The sequence below is a fragment of the Jaculus jaculus genome, chromosome 15 (genome assembly GCF_020740685.1).
Source record: "Jaculus jaculus isolate mJacJac1 chromosome 15, mJacJac1.mat.Y.cur, whole genome shotgun sequence".
Classification (NCBI taxonomy): domain Eukaryota; kingdom Metazoa; phylum Chordata; class Mammalia; order Rodentia; family Dipodidae; genus Jaculus; species Jaculus jaculus.
The window spans coordinates 36,647,641-36,667,446 of record NC_059116.1 but is presented as its reverse complement, the minus strand read 5'-3'; the positions used below and the strand labels follow the sequence as shown (position 1 = coordinate 36,667,446).

The 19,806-nt window shown below is 48.0% G+C and overlaps 1 protein-coding gene across 5 annotated transcripts in view; it reads right to left on the bottom strand.

The window, feature by feature from the left end:
- Window positions 1-19,339, bottom strand: part of Uhrf1 (ubiquitin like with PHD and ring finger domains 1) — a 39,145-nt gene extending 19,806 nt beyond the window's left edge. For 2 of the 5 annotated variants that reach the window (XM_045135048.1, XM_004654975.2), the window contains exons 1-2: window positions 19,175-19,339; window positions 17,680-17,842 (exon numbers count right to left, since the gene is read on the bottom strand). In XM_045135048.1, coding sequence (XP_044990983.1) covers window positions 17,680-17,832 — 153 coding nt within the window. In that variant the 5' untranslated portion in view covers window positions 17,833-17,842; window positions 19,175-19,339. Of the gene's footprint in view, window positions 1-17,679; window positions 17,845-18,673; window positions 18,780-19,174 lie in introns of those variants that run through there. The other 3 variants (XM_045135045.1, XM_045135046.1, XM_045135047.1) reach the window with 3 other exon arrangements.
- Between the last annotated feature and the right edge of the window lie 467 nt (window positions 19,340-19,806).

The following is a 19,806-nucleotide window of genomic DNA, read 5'->3' as shown; positions in this document are numbered from 1 at the left end:
GCCTGTGTCTGGAGTTTGTCTGCAGTGGCTAGAGGCCCTGGTAAGACCATTCTTCTCTCTACATCTGCCTCTTTAACTGTCTCCCTCTCTCTTTCAAACAAATAAACAAAAAATAAATAAACAAAACCAAGTGTGTCTCCACCTTCCCCCACCTTCCAGACTTTTCCCACCAGGGCCTTTCCCAAGCTTAGGTGGACATTATAATGCAAACAGCGCCTGGGGTGAGGGAAGAGCCAGCAGCTAGGACCTCTAGGAGCCTAGGAGCCTGGGAGCCTGGAAGCCCCGCCTTCTGGGAAAAGACCTGTGGGAAAATGAGGTCAGCACTTGAACTTCCTCCTGCAGCAGTTAGGGCACTCACTGGTGCTGGAGTGACCAAACATACACGGAGGCTGCACAGGGGCTCTGCACTGCTGATCCTGAGTCCTAGAAGCTACTCAGACACAGACTAGGGCACCAAGGACGAAGGGGTACCTAAGCGAATCAACCCTGCATGGTCACCTAGCAACAGCCACGCCTGTTCTACCTACTTGCTGGATCAATCACCTGAACAGGAGTGCATGGAGGGATCTAGAAGACATCATGCTCAGTGACAAAACAAGATACAAATAGTCAGAGCATGGGACTGTGTAACAGGAAATGTCCAGAACAGACAAATCAAGAAATAGAAAGAGGGCTGGAGAGATGGCTCAGGGTTAAGGCCCTTGCCTTCAGAGCCTAATGACCTGGGTTCAGTTCTCCAGTACCCATGTAAAGGCAAAGGCACAAAGTGGAGCATGCATCTGGAGTTTGCAGTGGCTAGAGATACTGGCATGCACCTATTCATCCTCCCTCCCCCCCCTTCTCTCTCTCTCTCTGCTTGCAAATGAATAATAGAAGAAACAAAAAGAGCGGGACATAGTGGCACATGCCTTTAATCCCATCACTTGGGATTGCTTTGAATTCAAGGCTACCCTGAGACTACAAAGTGAATTCCAGGTCACCCTGGGGGGAGGCCAGTGTTGATTGCTCAGCAGTTAGAGATGTTTGCCCAAGTTCAATACCCTGGTAATCACATAAAGGCAAATGCAGAAAGTGGTGCCCACATCTACAATTCATTTGCAGTGGCAAGAAGTCATACTTTCTCATTTTCTCAAATATGTTTTTAATATGTTTGAGAGAAAGAGAGGGAGAGACACAGAGGGAATGGGCACACGAAGGACTTCTGCCACTGGGAATGAACTCCAGATACATGAAACACATTGTGCATTTGGCTTTACATGGGTACTGGGGAACCAAACTCAGGATAGCAGGCCTTGTAGCAAGCACCTTTAAGCACTGAGCCATCTCCCGAAACAGTTTTTTGTTTGTTTTCAAGGCAGGGTCTTCACTCTAACCCAGGCTGCCCTGGAATTCATTATGTAGTCTCAGGGTGGCCTTGAACTTATGGTGATACTCCTACTTCTGTCTCAGTGTTGGGATTAAAGGCGTGTGCCACCAGGCTCAGCTCAACAGTTTTTTTTTTAAATATGTTTATTGGGGTTGGACAGATGGCTTAGATGTTAAAGTGTATGGCTACAAAGCCTAAGGACCCAGGTTCTATTCTCCAGGTCCCGCGTAAGCCAGATGCACATGGTGGCGCATGCATTTGGAGTTTGTTTGCAGTGGCTAGAGGCCCTGGTGCGCCCATTGTCACAAACTCATTCTGTCTGTCTCTCCCTCTCTCTGTCTTCAATAAATAAATAAATAATCTTAAAGAGTCTATGTTTATTACGTTAGGGCTAGAGAGATCGCTTAGTGGTTAAGGCACTGGCCCACAAAGCCTAAGGATCGAAGTTCAATACTCCAGGTCCCACATAAGCCAGATACACAAGGTGCTGCATGCATCTGGAATTCCTTTGCAGTGGCTGGAGGCCCTAGTGCACCCATTCTCGTGTGCTCTGTCTCAAATAAATAAATGAAAATATTTTAAAATATTTTATTTATTTGAGAGAAGAGGCAGGTAGAATAGGCATACCAGGGCCTCTAGCTGCTGTAAAGGAACTCCATATGCACTACCTTGTGCATCTGGCTTTACATGGATACTGTGTAATTGAACCTGGGTCCTTTGGCTTTGCCAGCAAGCCACTAAGCCATCTCTCCAGCACCCCCCCCCAAACTTTTTTCTTCTTGAACTATTTTTATTTATCTACTTGAGAGAATGAGCATAGGCATGCCTGGGCCTCTTACCACCACTGAAAATTCCAGACACATGTGCCACCCTGTGCATCGGGCTTTGCATCTGGCTTTACATGGGTGCAGGGAAATAAAACCAGGGCCATCAGGCTTTGCAAGTAAGCAATCGCCACTGCTGAGCCACTGCTAAGCATCTCTCCAAGAATGTTTTTCTAAAAAATTTAAAAAAAATTTACATCAGCTGGCTGTGATGGTATATGCCTTTAATCCCAGCACTTGGGAGGCAGAGGTAGGACCTTGAGTTTGAGGCCACCCTGACTCTAGAGAGTGAGCTGCAGGTTTAGCCTGGGCTAGAGTGAGACACTACCACAAAAAAAGAAAATTTACCACACACTTCTGGTCCTAGCACTCAGGAGACTGAGGTAGGAGGGTTTCTGAGATTTCCAAGGCAGCCTGGACTAGAGTGAGACCCTATCTCGGGGAAGAAAAAAAAAAAAAAACTGAGCAAGATCCTGCACAAAAAGGGGGGTGGGCGCCAGGTGTGGTGTGGTGGCACATGCCTTTAATCCCATCACTCAGGAGGCAGAGGTAGGAGGATCACCATGAGTTCGAGGGCACCCTAAGACTACATAGTGAATTCCAGGTCAGCCTGGGCTAGAGTGAGACCCTACCTTGAAAAACAAAAACAAAACATACATACATACATATATATTTCTTTTTTAGTTCCCTTGTTTTTTGTTGGTCTTTTTATGATTTTTGTCTTTTTTTTTTTTTTTTTTTTTTCGGTGCTGAGGACCGAACCCAGGGCCTTGCGCTTGCTAGGCAAGCGCTCATCCACTGAGCTAAATCCCCAACCCCTATATTTCTTTTTTAAATGAAAGCTACACAAAGTAACTTACACACAGATACACAAAGTGGCACATGTGTCTGGAGTTCGTCTGCAGGGCTGAAAAGAGGCAGGTAGAATGGGCATGCCAGGGCTTCTAGCCACTGCAAATGAACTGCACATGCATAAGCCACTTTGTGCATTCTGGCTTTACGTGGGTACTGGGAAATCAAACTTGGGTTTTTGGATTTCAAAGGCAAGCACCTCAACCTTTGAGTCATCTCTCCATACCTAATGTTTTTAAATTTTGTAATTATTTATTTGTAATGAGAGAGAGCACGAAAGAAGGAATGGTACAACAGAGTCTTTATCCACTGCAAACAAACTCCATACACATGACCCACTTTGAGCATCTAGCTTTACATGGGTACTGGATTAAGGAGGCAGAGGTAAGAGGATCACCATGTGTTCAAGGCCACCCTGAGACTACATAGCGAATTCCAGGTCAGTCTGGGCTAGAGTGAGACCCTACCTTGAAAACAAAAACAAAACAAATATTTTTTAAAAATAAAATAAGGCCGGGCATGGTGGCGCACGCCTTTAATCCCAGCACTCCGGAGGCAGAGGGAGGAGGATCGCCATGAGTTCAAGGCCACCCTGAGACTCCATAGTGAATTCCAGGTCAGTCTGGGCCAGAGTGAGACCCTACCTCGAAAAACCAAAAATAAATAAATAAATAAATAAATAAATAAAATAAGGAGCCAGGCATGTGGCACACATATTTAGTCCCAGCACTCGGGAAGAAGAGGTAGAAGGCTCACCATGAGTTCAGAGCCACCCTGAGACTACAGAGTGAATTCCAGGTAAGCCTGGGCTAGAGTGATACCTCACCTTAGAAATAAATTAAGTAAGGGGAGCCAGGCGTGGTGGCTCACACCTTTAATCCCAGCACCCGGGAGACAGAGGTAGGACTGTAGTGAGTATGAGGCCAGCCTGAGACTACACAGTGAATTCCAGGCCAGCCTGGACTACAGTGAAACCCTACCTTGAAAAACCAAAAACATAAAAATAAAAAATAAATAAGGGGGCTGGGAAGATGGCTTAGCAGTTAAGGCACTAGCCTGCAAAACCAAAGGAGTCAGATTTGATTCCTTAGGACCCATGTAAAGCCAGATGCATAAGGTGGTGTATGCATCTAGAGTTTGTTTACAGTGGCTGGAAGCCCTGACATGCTCATTCTCTCTCTGCCTCTTTCTCTCTATTTCTCAAATAAGTAAATTAAATATATATTTTTAAATAATGAACAAGGGCTGGAGAAATGGCTTATCAATTACGGTGCCAAAGGACCTAAGTTCAATTCTCAGGACCCACGTAAAGCCAGATGCACAAGGTGGTACGTACATGTGTCTGAAGTTCATTTGCAGTGGCTGAAGGCCCTGGTGCACCCATTCTATCTGCCTCTTTCTCTCTCTCAAATAAATAAAAATATTTTTAAGCTGGGTATGGTGATGCACATGCCTTTAGTCCCAGTACAGGTAGGAAGATCTCCATGAGTTTGAGGTCACCCTGAGACTACATAGTGAATTCCAGATCAGCCTGGGCTAGACTGAGACCTTACCTCGAAAAACCAAAAAAAAATTTAAAGAGTGTGTGTGTATAAATTTTTTAATATAAGCTACACAAAGTAACTTACACACAGATACACACAGTGGCGCATGTGTCTGAAGTTCGTTTGCAGAGCTGAAGGCCCTCACACACCGATGCATGCTCGCTCACTCACTCTCTCTCAAATAAATAAATACTTAAAAAAAAGAAAGAAATTACTTAAGACGTGTAAGCTGTGGGTCCAGAGGCTGTCAGTCATGGCTTGGAGCAGCAGGACTGGACCAGACCACTCTGGCCATGGCTTGCTGGGCCACAGGCCACGTGGATGTGGCAGAGCACAAATACAAGACTTGGCAAGGGCACGGCTGGGGCCTGGCCAGCCCTGGCTCTAACTGCAGGTCAGGTCATAACTCACAAGGCAGGTTGGACTACTTTCTGATGCTCCTTCTGGAACTTTCAGAAAGGCCCCATGAAGGGCAGGTACAAGCCTGCTCAAAATGTGGGTAGGAAGCTGGGCAGCCTCTTTAGAAACCCTGGAAGCAAGGCCAGGCTCTAGTCACCCCATGGCCATCTGTCCATTATGGTGACAAGACATTACAAATCGGGGTTCCTTTCCAAAGGCATAAGATTCCAACCTGCAGCCAGTGATACCATGTAAGGTGTTTATACAATGTGTGGGAGACAGTCACACCTCACCTTACGTGTCTGACCCTTAAAAATTAGCTGGGCGTGGTGGCAAAGGCCTTTAATCCTAGCAATAGGGAGGCTTTGGTAAGAGGCCAGCCTAGGGCTACAGAATAGATCTGGTCAGCCTGGGCTAATGAGATCCTGCCTTGAAACAAACAAAATCCAGTCTGTCCATCTTCATCTGTCCTCATTCCCACAATTCTGAAGGTCTCATAAGTGAAATAAAATTGAATGTAGGTTTTTGGTTATAGTTCAACGGTAGAGGGCTCACCTAGCACACACAAGGCATTGTGTTCATCCCAACTCCCCCCAAAAAAGAAAAAAAGAGAACAGAAGGGCTGGAGAGATGGTTCAGTAGTTTTTGCACTTGCCTGCAAAGCCAAAAGGGTTCGATTCCCCAGGACCCATGTAAGCCAGATACACACTCAAATAAAAAGGAAGGAAGGAAGAGAGGGAGAGAGGGAGGGAGGGAGGGAGATGCTGGGCATTATAGCTCACAGCTTTAATCCTAGCACTTGGGAGGCACAGATAGGAGAATCACCATGAGTTCAAGTCCACTCTGAGACTACATAGTGAATTCCAGACCAGCATGGACTAAAAAATCAAAAGAAAAAAGAAAGAAAGAAAGAAAGAAAAGAAAACATTAAACCTAGTGCTGGTGCTCAGTGGGCAGGGCTCACCTAGTATGCAGGAGGCCCTGGGTTCATCCCAGCACAAAAAAAGAAAGCATTAAGCCAGGGATGGTGTTCAAGGGCCACCCAAGGCTACAATAGTTGAGTTCCAGACTGGCCTGGAATAGCATGAGACCCTACCTCGGGAGTGGAAAAAACAATTAAACCCAGGGCTGGTGCTCAGGGGTAGGACTCACCTAGCATGCATAAATGCACAAGGCCCGAGGTTCATGAATCACCCATGGTGGTACATGCCTGTCACCTGTGCACTTGAGAGGTGGAAGCAGGAGTTCAAGGTCATCCTCGACTTTATAGTGAGACCGCACCCTGTTCAACAATGATAAAGAATACTAACCCAGGGAGGGCTGGAGGTGAAGCTAGGGACAGCAGGCCAGAAGCAGAGTCCATCTCAGCAGCACACAGCTAAAACTGCGACATTTATCTAATAGGTATTTTCCATGAGTTGTCTGAGCACACCTGCCCACAGGGACCAGAAGACAGACTGTTCAAGGGGGTCCCAACCCACAGCGGGAGGAAAGGACTTCTCAGGAAAGGTAAAATGCACCTAGTTCAGAGGCCTCCCAGGAATTGAATACCCTCCTACTTAGTGACAGAGACATTTATATAAAGATGGTCATTGCAACCTGCATGTAATATCAAAAACAAAAAGAAAAGGGCTGGAGAGATGGCTTAGCGGTTAAGCTGCTTCCCTGTGAAGCCTAAGGACCCATGTTCAATCTCTCTCCAGATCCCACGTAAGCCAAACGCACAACAGTGGCACAAGTGCAAGGCTACACATGTGCACTAGGTGGCAAAGGCGTCTGGAGTTCAATGTCAGTGGCTGAGGCCCAGGAATACCTGTTCTCTCTCGCTCTAATTAAAAAAAAAAAGGAGGGCTGGAGAGATGGCTTAGCAGTTAAGCGCTTGCCTGTGAAGCCTAAGGACCCTGGTTCGAGGCTTGGTTCCCCAGGTCCCACGTTAGCCAGATGCACAAGGGGGCGCACGCGTCTGGAGTCTGTTTGCAGTGGCTGGAAGCCCTGGCGCACCCATTCTCTCTCTCTCCCTCTATCTGTCTTTCTCTCTGTGTCTGTCGCTCTCAAATAAATAAATAAATAATTTTAAAAAAAAAAGGAATGAGGCATGTCATCTCAGAAAAGTGAGGCAGGGCTGGGCATGGTGGCACACACCGTTAATCCCAGCACTCGTAAGCAGAGGTAAAAGGATTACAGAGTTTGAGGCTACACTCAGACTACATAGTGAATTCCAGGTCAGCCTGGGCTAAAGTGAGACCCTACCTTAAAAAAACAAAAAACAAAAAACAAACAAACAAACAACAACAAAAAGCCAGGTGTGGTGACGCATGCCTTTAATCCCAGCACTTGGGAAGCAGAGGTAGGAGGATTGCTGTGAGTTCCAAGCCACCCTGAGACTACAATAGTGAATTCCAGGTCAGCATGACCCTACCTTGGAAAATTAAACAAAACAAAAAAAAAAAAAAAGAAAAAAAAAGTGAGGCAGGAGGGTTGTGAGCAAGACTGCAGAAAGGAAGGAAAAGAGTAAAAAAGAGAAAGGGGAAAGGAAAGAAAGGAGGAAGGGAGGAAAATAAAGCATGAAAAAGGAACTAGGCCAGGTGGCAAGTGCCTATTATCCTGACACTTGAGACACTGAGGCAGAAGGATCCTGAGTGCAAATCTAGCCTGGACTATAGGCAAGCCACCATCTCAAAAAGTAAGAGAAACAGGGTCAGGTGTGGTGGCACATGCCTTTAATCTCAGCAATCAGGAAGAAGAGGTAGGAGGATCACTGGGAGTTTGTGAGGCCAGCCTGGAACTACAATACAAGTTCCAGGTCAGTCTGAGCAGAGGTGAGACCCCCAGCTCGGGGAGAGGTGGGGGATAGTAACAGCTGGATGTGATACAACATAACTTTTTTGGGGAGAGGGGGTTGAGAGAGAGTCTCACTCTAACCCATGATGACCTGGAATTCACTACGTAGTTTCAGGGTGCCTCGAACTCACAGTGATCCTCCTACCTCTGCTTCCCGAGTGCTAGGATTAAAGGCATGCACCCATAAACACAAGCACATAAGCATGCATACAAATGTACCCAATAAAAAGGGGGGGGCTAGAGAGATGGCTTAAAGTGCTTGCCTGTGAAGCCTAAGGACCTAGGTTTGATTCCCCCAGTACCCATGTAAGCCGGATGCACAAGGTGGCGCATGCATCTGGAATTTGTTTGCAATGGCTAAAGGCTCTGGCATGCCCATTCTCTCCCTCCCTCCTTCCCTCTCTCTTTAATGAGTAAGTACATGAAATTTTTTTTTTTTAAAAAAGCTAAGCAACTTCAGATGGCAGTGAACTTGGGATGACTCAGAAGGCATCATGGTGCTGGAAAGAAGTGACAGGAATGCTCAGTACTGCAATATCTCTATCATACCTTCCAAGGCTCAGAGTCCATTGCAGAAGAGGTGGTGGAAAGAATGTAAGAGCCAAAGGAAGGGTAGGACTCCTTACAACGTGCTCCTCCAGACACAAAATGGCCTGGATATCAATCACCTCAGAGTGCCTGACACTACCTACACAAGACCATCATAATAGGAGGAAAAGATCATGACATCAAAATAAGAGACTGATTGAGAGGAGGAGGGGATATGGAGAATAGAGTTTCAAAGGGGAAAGTGGGAGAAGGGAGGGCATTACCATGGGATATTGTTTACAATCTGGAAGTTGTTAATTAAAGGAAAAAGAAAAAAACAATGGTAAGCAAGCCAGCCGTGGTGGTACATGCCTTTAACCCCAGCACTCGGGAGGCAGAGGTAGGAGGATTGCCATGAGTTCGAGGCCACCTTGAGACTACATAGTGAATTCCAGGTCAGCCTGGGCTAGAGTGAAACCCTACCTTGAAGAAAAAAAAAAAGCATGTGTCATTTAGTGATGGCTACAAGTCCCCAGACCATATCATCTGCTGTGATATGGCATATGATGTGATTATGCTGACAAGTATGTCAATGAGTTCAAGAAATTTAAACTGTCACCATGAAGAAATGGTCACACAGCCCAGCATGGTGGTACATGCCTTTAATCCCAACACTCAGGAGGCAGAGGTAGCAGGATCTCTGAGTTCAAGGCCAGCCTGAGACTAGAGTGAATTCCAGGTCAGCCTGGAACAGAGTGAAACTACCTTGGGGGGAAAAAAAAAATTATGTGAAACCAGCCAGTGCTAACGACCTTCCATGTGAGCAGCAAGCAGCTATAAGGCTGCAGGTGGTTCCCAGGAACAAGTGGGGAATCCTTAACCCCACTATCTCATCTCAATCTGGCCAAAGCTGTACCAGGCCCACAGCACCCTGTTGGGAAGAATGGAGAAGCCACTGCTACTCCTAAGTGCTGGGACAACAGGTCACCACCATGCCTGACTTATGCTCCATGCAGGAGTAACTGTAGCCCAGGCTGGCCTACACCTTTTAGATCTTCATGCCTCAGCCTGCCCAGCAGCTGTACAGGAACTTCCATCGGCCACACCCACTCACCATGGGTGGCTCTGTTGGCTTCAGTCCCCAGTTACAAACATTCCCTTCAAAACCAGATGTCCCTCCATGTGGCCGACTCTGGCAATGGCTCCTTACATGGCCACAGGACATGCCTCTGGAAGGGGTTGTTCTATGTCACCTGACTGGTGGTAGCCCTATGACAAGCCACATTTATTTGGTGATCTCCATCTCTAAATCTACTACTAATGTAGCCTTGGAGAAAAGCCAGGCCAAGGCAGCAATGCTCCCCACATAAAACATCTTCTAAGCCAGGCATGGTGGCACGCACCTTTAATCCCAGCACTCAGGAGGCAGAGGTAGAACTGCTGTGAATTCAAGGCCATCCTGAGAATACATAGTGAATTCAAGGTTAGTCAGGGCTAGAGTGAGACACTACCTCGAAAAACAAAAAAAATTTAAAAAAAAAAAAAAAAAAATCTTCTAGGGCTGGAGAGATGGCTTAGCGATTAAGCTGTTTGCCTGCAAAGCCAAAGGATCCCAGTTTGATTCTCCAGGACCCACAGAAGTCAGATGCACAAGTTGGCACATGCATTTGGAGTTTGTTTGCAGTGGCTGGTGGCCCGGATGTACCCATTCTCTCCCCGCAACTTCTCTCTTAAATAAATAAAACACATTTTTAAAAAAAATCTTCTATGGGCTGGAGAGATGGCTTAGCGGTTAAGCGCTTGCCTGTGAAGCCTAAGGACCCCGGTTCGAGGCTCGGTTCCCCAGGTCCCACATTAGCCAGATGCACAAGGGGGCGCACACGTCTGGAGTTCGTTTGCAGAGGCTGGAGGCCCTGGCGCGCCCATTCTCTCTCTCTCCCTCTATCTGTCTTTCTCTCTGTGTCTGTCACTCTCAAATAAATAAATAAATAAATAAAAATTACAAAAAAAAAAAAATCTTCTAGGACACAGAAATAGAAAAAAAAATCCAAAAATTCATTTGGAATCACCAAAAACCTCGAATATCTAAAATAATACTAAGCAACAAAAATAAGGCTGGTGGTCTCACCATACCTGATTTTAACCTATACTACAGAGCCATAGTAACAAAAATAGTGTGGTACTGGCACAAAAGCAAACATGTAGATCAACAGAACAGAATAGAGGACCCAGATATAAGTCCAGGTAGCTACAGCCACCTGATATTCGATAAAAATGCCAAAAATACTCACTGGAGAAAAGACAGCCTCTTCAGCAAATGGTGCTGGGAAAACTGGATATTTATCTGTAGAAGGATGAAAATAGATTCTTCTCTCTCTCCATGCACAAGAATTAAGTCCAAATGGATTAAAGACCTTAACATCAGACCTGAAACTGAAATTGCTAGAGGAAAAAGTAGGGGAAACCCTTCAACATATTGATTTTGGCAAAGACTTTCTGAATATAACCCCAATTGCTCAGGCAATAAAGCCACAGATTAACCACTGGGACCTCATGAAATTACAAAGATTTTGTACAGCAAAGGACACTGTGAATAAAGCAAAGAGGCAACCTACAGAATGGGAAAAAAATCTTTGCCAGCTATACATCGGATAGAGGATTAATATCTAGGATATACAAAGAACTCAAAAAGTTAAATAAGAAATCAAACAAGCCAATTAAAAAATGGGCTATGGATTGTGGAGCTTCTCCTAGAGTCTGTAAGCCAAGATAAATCTTTTTTTTCCCCCAAATCTGCTCTTGGTCGGGTGATTTCTACCAGCAATGAAAAACTAACTGCAACAGTAATGTTGGTACCGAGGAGTGGTGTCAGTTGCTGCTAGACACCTGACTATGTGGCTTTGGCCTTCTGCAGCTGATTTTCAAGAGGAATGAAACTTTGGCCTAAGAGACGCCTTGCAGTGCAGTAAGTACAACTTCATGGACTATTCTTTTCAGAGCTGAAAGACCTCAATGCAGTAAGAACTATGGACTGTGAGGTTTGGCTTTTGAGGGTGAGAAAGAGCTTTGCTTAGACTGGGCTAGCAGTTTGTATGAGAAGCTTGCCTGTGTCCTGAGAATTTGTGCAGGGTTGCTTTGCATAGAAATGAACTGGTGTGAGCCGAGGGATATGGCACAGGAAAAAAAAAAATCTTTGGGCAAACTGCTGCCTATTCAGCTGCAATTGAGGGATTACAACCTTTGAGATTGGGCCAGCTGACCTGCACTGGGGCAACAAGAATATAGACTTTTTTGAAGGGGCCTGAGTGCTCAAGGAGCATCTTGTTCTTCAAAGTCTGCTTTATTCCCCCCTGGATTAACAAATTGGCACCCTACCTGGTATTGTGGAGTATAAGAAATGCAGGAAAGAGAGGGTCACTGAGTTTGCAACACGATCTTGTGTTTTGGAAATGGCCATGGGCAGTGTGAGGCAGGTTTACCGGATGCCTGCATGAAGACCCAATGGAACCATGAGGATGAACTGTGGATTGCAGTGGAGACCCAGTGGAGATGCTGGGACCACGAGATGGCTGCTGAGGAGAGCTGCCAGCCCCGATGAAGTTTCCCAGGACTGTGAGTAGCCTAGCTGTAGGGGTGGAATTGGAACTCCAGAGACTTGTTGCTGGTTAGAATTAATCAGACTTGGAGATTTGTCACTGACTAGAGTTGTTGGACTTGGAGCTACAGAATTTGATGTTTGCCCTGGTTGTTTTAAATCTTGTATTGGCTGAATATTTCTTTGCTATACCTAATACCACCTTTTGCAATGTGAAAAAAAGGGGGGGGGGGCTATGGAACTAAATAGAGAGTTCTCAAAAGAAGAAATACGAATGGCATATAAGCATCTAGAAAAATATCCTACATCCCTAGTCATCAGGGAAATGCAGATTAAAACTACGTTGAGATTCCATCTCATTCCTATCAGATTGGCTACCATCATGAAAACAAATAACCATAAATGCTGGCGAGGATGTGGAAAAAGAGGAACCTTCTACACTGCTGGTGGGAATGCAATCTGGTCCAACCATTGTGGAGGTTCCTAAGATAGCTAAAAATTGATCTCCCATATGAGCCAGCTATAGCACTCCTAGGCATATACCCTAAGGACCCATCTCATTTCCTTAGAAGTACGTGCTCTACCATGTTTACTGCCGCTCAATTCACAATAGCGGGGAAATGGAACCAGCCTAGATGTCCCTCAACTGATGAGTGGATAATGAAGATGTGGCACATTTATACAATGAAGTTCTACTCAATGGTAAAGAAAAATGAAGTTATGAAATTTTCAGGAATATGGATGGATCTGGAAAGGATTATACTAAGTGAGGTAACCCAGGCCCAGAAAGCCAACCATCACATGTTCTCTCTCGTATGTAGATCCTACCTACAGATTACTGGGCTTCTGTGTGAGAAGGAAAAAACTGAGTAGCAGAGGCCAGTCAGCTAGAAAGGAGATAAAGGGAAGAGAAAGGAAGGGAGGGGGGTACTTTATAGGAGGTGAAAAAGCCCAAAATGAGGTCTGGGGAAGAGGCTGAGTAAAGGAAAGGTTGAGGGAGGGCTAATCAAAATCTAAGAGGATACAAATAAATCATATGTAATCCTACTTTTTTGGACAATGGAACACTCAGGAGCCATAGATCATTGTTAGAAAATTTTCAGTGCCAGGGATGGGATATCTTCCAGTGAGTTGTTGGCCAGGGAGGTCCCTGAAGCCCCCAAAACATTATAGGCCATTGCTGAGGCCCTTGGTTTCCTACCAGGAATAGATGGTAAGACCCTATTGCTGAAGACTCCATATACTTGGGCTGCGAGGCCACTGAGAAATCCTGCTGGAACAGAGTTGATAACAACCTCCATGTAGACAAGCTGACAGAAAGCTGGAAGAAGCCATTCTGCATGTAGTTCAATGGGAGAAAGAGAAACCATCAGTTGAGATACTCAACAGTGGACACTGCAAGCCTTAAATTTGGCCAGCCAGGCCAAATGAGCCAACGGGTGCAATCGTGGTATGTCTGTTATGGGGGAAACCAACTGCCCTCTAATTGGACTGGAGGCCCACTCCATGATGGAGAATACATCCCTGATACTGAAAACTTAAAACAGGGGTAGTCATGATCCCTAGGGGTGTAACATCTGTTGTTGTCTGGATAAATGTATATACTATGCTTATCAAACTACCCAGTAAGCACTTCTAGTGTTCACACCCTTATATTAATGCTACTCTCACTTTTGGTAGAGAATCTTCTCTTTTTAGATGGCAGTGACCTTGGGATGACTCAGAAGGTATCATGGTGATGGAAAGAAATGACCGCAGTGCTCAGTACTACAGTATCTATCACACCTTCCAAGGCTCAGGGTCTACTGAGGAAAAGGTGGCGAAAAGAATGTAAGAGCCAAAGGAAGGGCAGGACTCCATACAACATGCTCCCTGCAGACACAAAATGGCCTGGGCAGCCATGGCATCACAGTGCCTGGCACTACCTGCGTAAGACCATCATAAGAGGAGGAAGATATTATGACATCAAAAGTAAAAAGACTGATTGAGATGGGGAGGGGGTATGATGGAGAATGGAGTTTCAAAGGGGAAAGTGGGGGGAGGGAGGGTATTACCATGGGGTATTTTTTATAATCATGGAAGTTGTTAATAAAAAATAAAAATAGCCGGGCATGGTGGCGCACGCCTTTAATCCCAGCACTTGGGAGGGAGAGGTAGGAGGATCACCATGAGTTCAAGGCCACTCTGAGACTCTATAGTGAATTCCAGGTCAGCCTGGACTAGAGTGAGACCCTTCCTCAAAAAACAAAAACAAAAACAAAAAAAATTAATGAATTAAATTAAATTTCAAAAAAGTCTTCTAGGAGCCAGTCATGGTGGCACACGTCTTTAATCCCAGCACTCGGTAGGCAGAGGTAGGAGGATCACTGTGAGTTCAAGGCCACCCTGAGACTACATAATGAATTCCAGGTCAGCCTGAGCCAGCGTGAGACCCTATACCTCAAAAAAACCACACAAAAAAAAAATCTTCTAAATTGGCAGTTGTCAAAGGAGGGGGTGCTTCTGCCCCCAGGGGACACATGAGGCTGTCACAATGGGGAGCTCCTAGCAAGGAGTAGGTGCAGCCTGTGGACTGCACTCAGCACCCAGCAGGCCCTGTGTGCACATGAGCCTGGGCTGACTTTCGGGGCTTTTATTATGACATGAAGCAGGCATGAGCCCCATGCCCAGCCTACCAGCTATCCACCATCACCATGGAGCCCGGAAAACTAAAATGTCCCAGGCCAAAGCCTGGACTTGGAAAGACCCAGTGACAGTGGTGGGCACTACCAGAGCCTCCTGAAGGCTATTGTCATTTTAATGGCTAGGCAATTTCACAACAAAACCAGGCTGCCAGAAGTCTCTTGGGCTTTTACTGGACTGGCCCTCCAAATCCCTGCCACCCCATTGTTTCCAGCATATCCAACACTTAAGGAGAATGATATACCCACCCCATTCAGCCACAGGACACCCTACTTCCCTTAAGTGCTGAGGTTCTATAGGACCTGAGGCCACCGAGCCAAGGAAGAGAAAGAAATCTGTAAGAACAGTCCCTTCACACCCCTGCAAGTCCCTACCAGCCAATGCTATGCAGAATTTACACTGCTCTGGGACCGTCTCCACCCTCCTGTGTCCTGTGCATGCCTCTCCACAGGGAAATGACATCACGGCTGAGGATGGCAGCCCTATCTAGAAAGTGGAAGCCACCACATGGGGGCGAGACAGAGGACAGGGACCAGAGGTGGCAGCTGAGGCTGCCTGGTGCTGTTTTCCCAAATGCAAGAGTTGCCCAGTAGGGGGACTAACAGCCTTAAGCTGGGTCTTTGAAACCAAGGTTCAGGGTTCAAATCCAACCCAAGATGACCTTGAAATTAAAAGACACAGCCAGGTGTTGTGATTGATACACACCTTTAATCCAGCCCAGCTGAAGTAGGAAGATCACCATGAGTTCAGGGCTACAGAGTTCCAGGTCAGCCTGAGCTGGCTGGACATGGTAGCACATGACTTTAATCCCAGCACTCAGAGGTAGGAGTTCAAGGCCACCCTGAGACTACATAGTGAATTCCAGGTCAGCCTGGGCTAAAGTGACACCCTACATCAAAAAAAAAAAAAAAAAAAAGTGCAACCCAGCTGGGACTGGGAGAAGAGCACTTGCCCAGTAAATGCAAAAGCCCTGGGTCATCCCCAGCACCACATAAACCAGGCACAGTGGTGCATGCCTATCATTCCAGCTCTCAGGAAATATAGGCAAGGGAATCAGGAATTCAAGGCCAGCTTGGGCTAGACAGGAAGTTCAAAAACCAGTCTGGGCTACGTAAGAACATGTCCCCAGGAAGAGAAACAAACAAGCCGAGCATGGTAGCGCATGCCTTTAATCCCAGTACTCAGGGAGGCAGAGGTAGGAGGATCACCATGAGTTCGAGGCCACCCTGAGGATACATACTGAATTTCAGGTCAGCCTGGACTAGAGTGAAACCCTATCTCAAAAAAACGAAAAGAAAGAAACAAACAGAATAGCACTTGGGGGAAGCTGTACAAGTGCCCACCATTCTTTTGAAATGGCTTAGGAACGGAGACTGACCACTCACTGAGCAGACATGACAGGAGGGTCCAAGGAAAGGCAAAGGTTAAATCACATGGTAGGCATGTTCACATGTCTACGGTGAGCTCAGTGCCTGGCACAGAGCAGGCATTCAGTAAGACTTCTAGGAACTTTTTAAAAAATTATTTTATTTTTATTTATTTGAGAGAGACGGAGAAAATGGGCACACCAGGGTCTCCAGACACTGCAAACGACCTCCAGATGCATGCGCCACCTTGTGCATCTGGCTTACGTGGATACTAGAGAATTGAGCCTCGAACCAGGGTCCTTAGGCTTCACAGGCAAGGGTTTAACCGCTAAGCATCTCTCCAACCCTCCTCAGGACTTTTGAGTCCAATACACCATGTGTGGACATGGCCAAGTGCTCAGTCAGAAACTATGCCTTGAAAGACACCATGGAGCCAAGAGGCTAAGTATCTGGTGTCACCAAAGTTGTACTCATGAACCAACTGCTCCCCAAGTTCTCAAGGCTGGCTGGCTATCCCCAAACAAGAGTGTCACCTGAGGACTCCAGGGTGCACCAAGTCCAAGAAATTAATCATTGTGGTTGGATTGGAGGAAGTCACAGGATTCCTCCCCACATCCAAAAGCAGGGTCTAGGGCATAGCATGTTTTCAGACCTGGGCAGCAGAGGGCAGCAGTGCCCGAGATCAGAAACAAAGTTCAGCGCGGGCCCCCAAAGGGCTCCTTTGATCCACTAGGACTCAAGTCTTGCTTCAACTCCTAAGCCCCAGCAGCTGGAGCCAACCCCGCAAGGGCCTACACCTCTTAACCATCTCACGCCCCCTGGGACCCACTGCTAACACATGCCACCATTCCCCCCACCCCAAGAAGCCCCAGGTGCTCACAATAAATCCCAACCGCGGGCAGCTGGGCCACAACGGACCCAGAGGGAGCACAGAATTCATCCCACCCCACTGGCTCTTCACAGGGCTGAGTGGCACAAACTCCTGAGCCAAACACACCATCTTGAAGCAGTTTCCTAAATTAATCCTTGTTTCCAGAAAACTCTACAGGGTTTGATGTTTCATGGATACAAGCCAGGGGTTATCAGAAATGAATGTGTAAAAAACAAAATCCACATACAAAGACACACGTGCAAAAGACCAGGCGATAGTGAGCAGTGCGCCAGCTGCCTCCCTGGCGTCTGATTGTGATGTGCGCAAACCTGCCTTTGTCCTCAGGCATCTGAGGTTTCTCAAAGACTTCTTCCAACCGACAACAGGGTGGGGGAGGAGGACAAATTTGCTAGGGTGCCCGGATCAGTCAAGAACAAAAGTAGCCAGGCTTGGTGGCGCACTCTCAGAAGGTTGAGGTACAGCGGGGCGTGGTGGTGCCTACCTTTAATCCCAGCACTCAGGAGGCAGAGGTAGGAGGATCGCTGAGAGTTCGAGGCCACCCTGAGACTACATAGTGAATTCCAGGTCAGCCTGAACTAGAGTGAGACCCTACCTCGAAAAAAAAAGGCTTAAGTAGGAGGATCAGATTCTTGTGAGTTCAAAGCCAGCCTGGACTAGAGTGAGTTCCAGGTCAGCCTGAGCTAGAGTGAGACCCTACCTCAAAAAGCCAAGAAAATAAGGATAAAAATAAAAACCAAACAAAGGTGGCAGGCAGACTGGGAAGCGTCGTCCCTTGGGAGGCCAGCTTACCTGTTTGCCCCTGTAAAATAGTCTTTGCAGATGAGGCTCCACGTTGAACAGTTCTTGAATCTTCCGCCTCAACTCTTGTACCTTTGTCAGTCTGGACAGCGAGTCCACTGTGTGGGTCTCCTTCCCATCCATGGTGCGAACCTGGACCCACATGGTGCTGATGCTGTGGGATGGAAAGGAAGAAAGGGAAATGGAGTGGTGAGGCACCACACCAGGCCATGGGATCCCAGCTGCTTCTCTAACTCCCAGATGGCCCTCCTGACTGTATGGTCCCCATATAGGGTCAGCTCTTACCAGGTTGAAGAAATTAAGGCCCTAATGCTTTAATGAGTAGCAAGTGAGGGTGAGTTCAGGGATAGGGGCTGAGGAGCCAAGGTAACCTACCATGCTTTCCAAGAGGGAAAAAGGAGAGGCTCACACCTGTCATCCCAGCACTGGGAGGCTGAGATAGGTGATCACTGAGAGCTCGAGGTGGGGCCAGGCCAGCCTGAGTTAGAGTGAGACCCTGCCTCAAAAAATTAATAGTATGTTAAAAAGAGGGAAGGCAACTAGGCATGAAGGCTCAGGCCTGTCATCCCAGCACTCCAAAGACTGAGGCAGAGGATGGTTGTAAGCCAGCCTGTGCTACAGTGAGACTCTGCCTCGGAACATTAAACACTAAAAGATAAAGTCAAAGAGGGAAAACAACGCCCAGGCTAGGCGAAAAGCCCTGGACACGCTAAAAGTGGCTGCAGCTGCTCACTCATTCATTCATTCACCCATTCATTCATTCCACAAAAATATTCCCAAAGTTCAAAGTGGATCAGAACTTGTCAAGTTTCAAAAGGAAACAGAAAAAAGTTTCCCATGGAAGACGGAACCCCATTTCAGACTCCCCCCGAAGTCCCGGGACATCCCCACGCGCGTGCGCAAAGCGACGTGACCCCTCGGTGGCCATGGCAACCGACCACTCGGTCCCGGGCACCCCCACGCTCACGCGCGTTTTGAAACTCACCTCGACTTCCCCCACCCCGAACCCCAACTCTCGGCCTTTGGGACCTCCTGTCCTCCCGCACTAGCCGCAAAGACCCACGCCCCAACCACCGCAGCAGCCGCGGGGACCGACCCGGAGGCCGCGCTCACCGAGTCCCGCCCCTTTCACTTTAGCCGCTTTTTATTGGCTGCGACAAGCCGCGACGCCCCGCCCTCCTCGCCAGCGATTGGTCCAGGCGCGCCCAGGGAGCGCAGGGCGCGCGAAATCAGGCTCGGCGCGACAATTGAATCGCGGGGAGCCCCGCGCGCAGGCGCGGAGCCTGACACCCTCCCTCCGCGGCCCGCCGCCCTCCCCCACCCGCCCGCGGGGCCCCACGCGGCTCCGCAAGCCATAGCCCGAACTGGCCGCTCGGAAAGGAGCGCGGCGTGGGACTCGCTCCGCAGCACGCATGCGCGCTCGCCGTGTCGTAAGTCCAGGGATAGTTCCGCCGGCTCCGCCGCGCGCCCAGCGCCTGTCACTCACCTCCCTCGCCGCCGCGACCCACTCTCCTGCCTGCGTGCCTGTCTCGGCTGGTGGGGGAGGAGTGGGGAGCAAAGACACCCCACGCCGACCTGAGTGGGAGCCGGAGCGCTGGCGACTCTCCCGACCTGCTGCCACTCTGGCCGGCTGCTCTGATTTTTTTTCCCGCGAAAACGCGGCGTTTAGTAGTTGCAGGGGAGGGGGACGGGATCCTGCGCCCTGATTGGCTGGCGCAGTGGCGGGAAGAGACACCCGGTGGGGGCGCCCCCACCTCCCGGGCACCCCAGCTCCGCCCGGCGGACTAGAGCCCCACCCGAGCCCTCCCCGGCGCGCTCTGCTGGGTACGACAGGCCTAGCTAGGAGACCTGGACCCCCACAGCTCTAGGGACCCCCTCACTGTGCCCACTTCCCCATCCGCTGGACACGCCTTGACCGTGGAACGAGTAAACCATAAATCCAGGTCCATACACTGGGGGTACAACTAGAAAGCCTGCTCCCGGATATCTCTTCTGATCACCCCACTATCCACTGACATCAGGACCCCCCCCAGTGCTTCCTACCCTATCCACCCCCAGGGCCTGTTCTTTAGTGCTTGCCGCCTCATTTTCCCGCCTTCTCTCTCGGCTGTCCAGGCA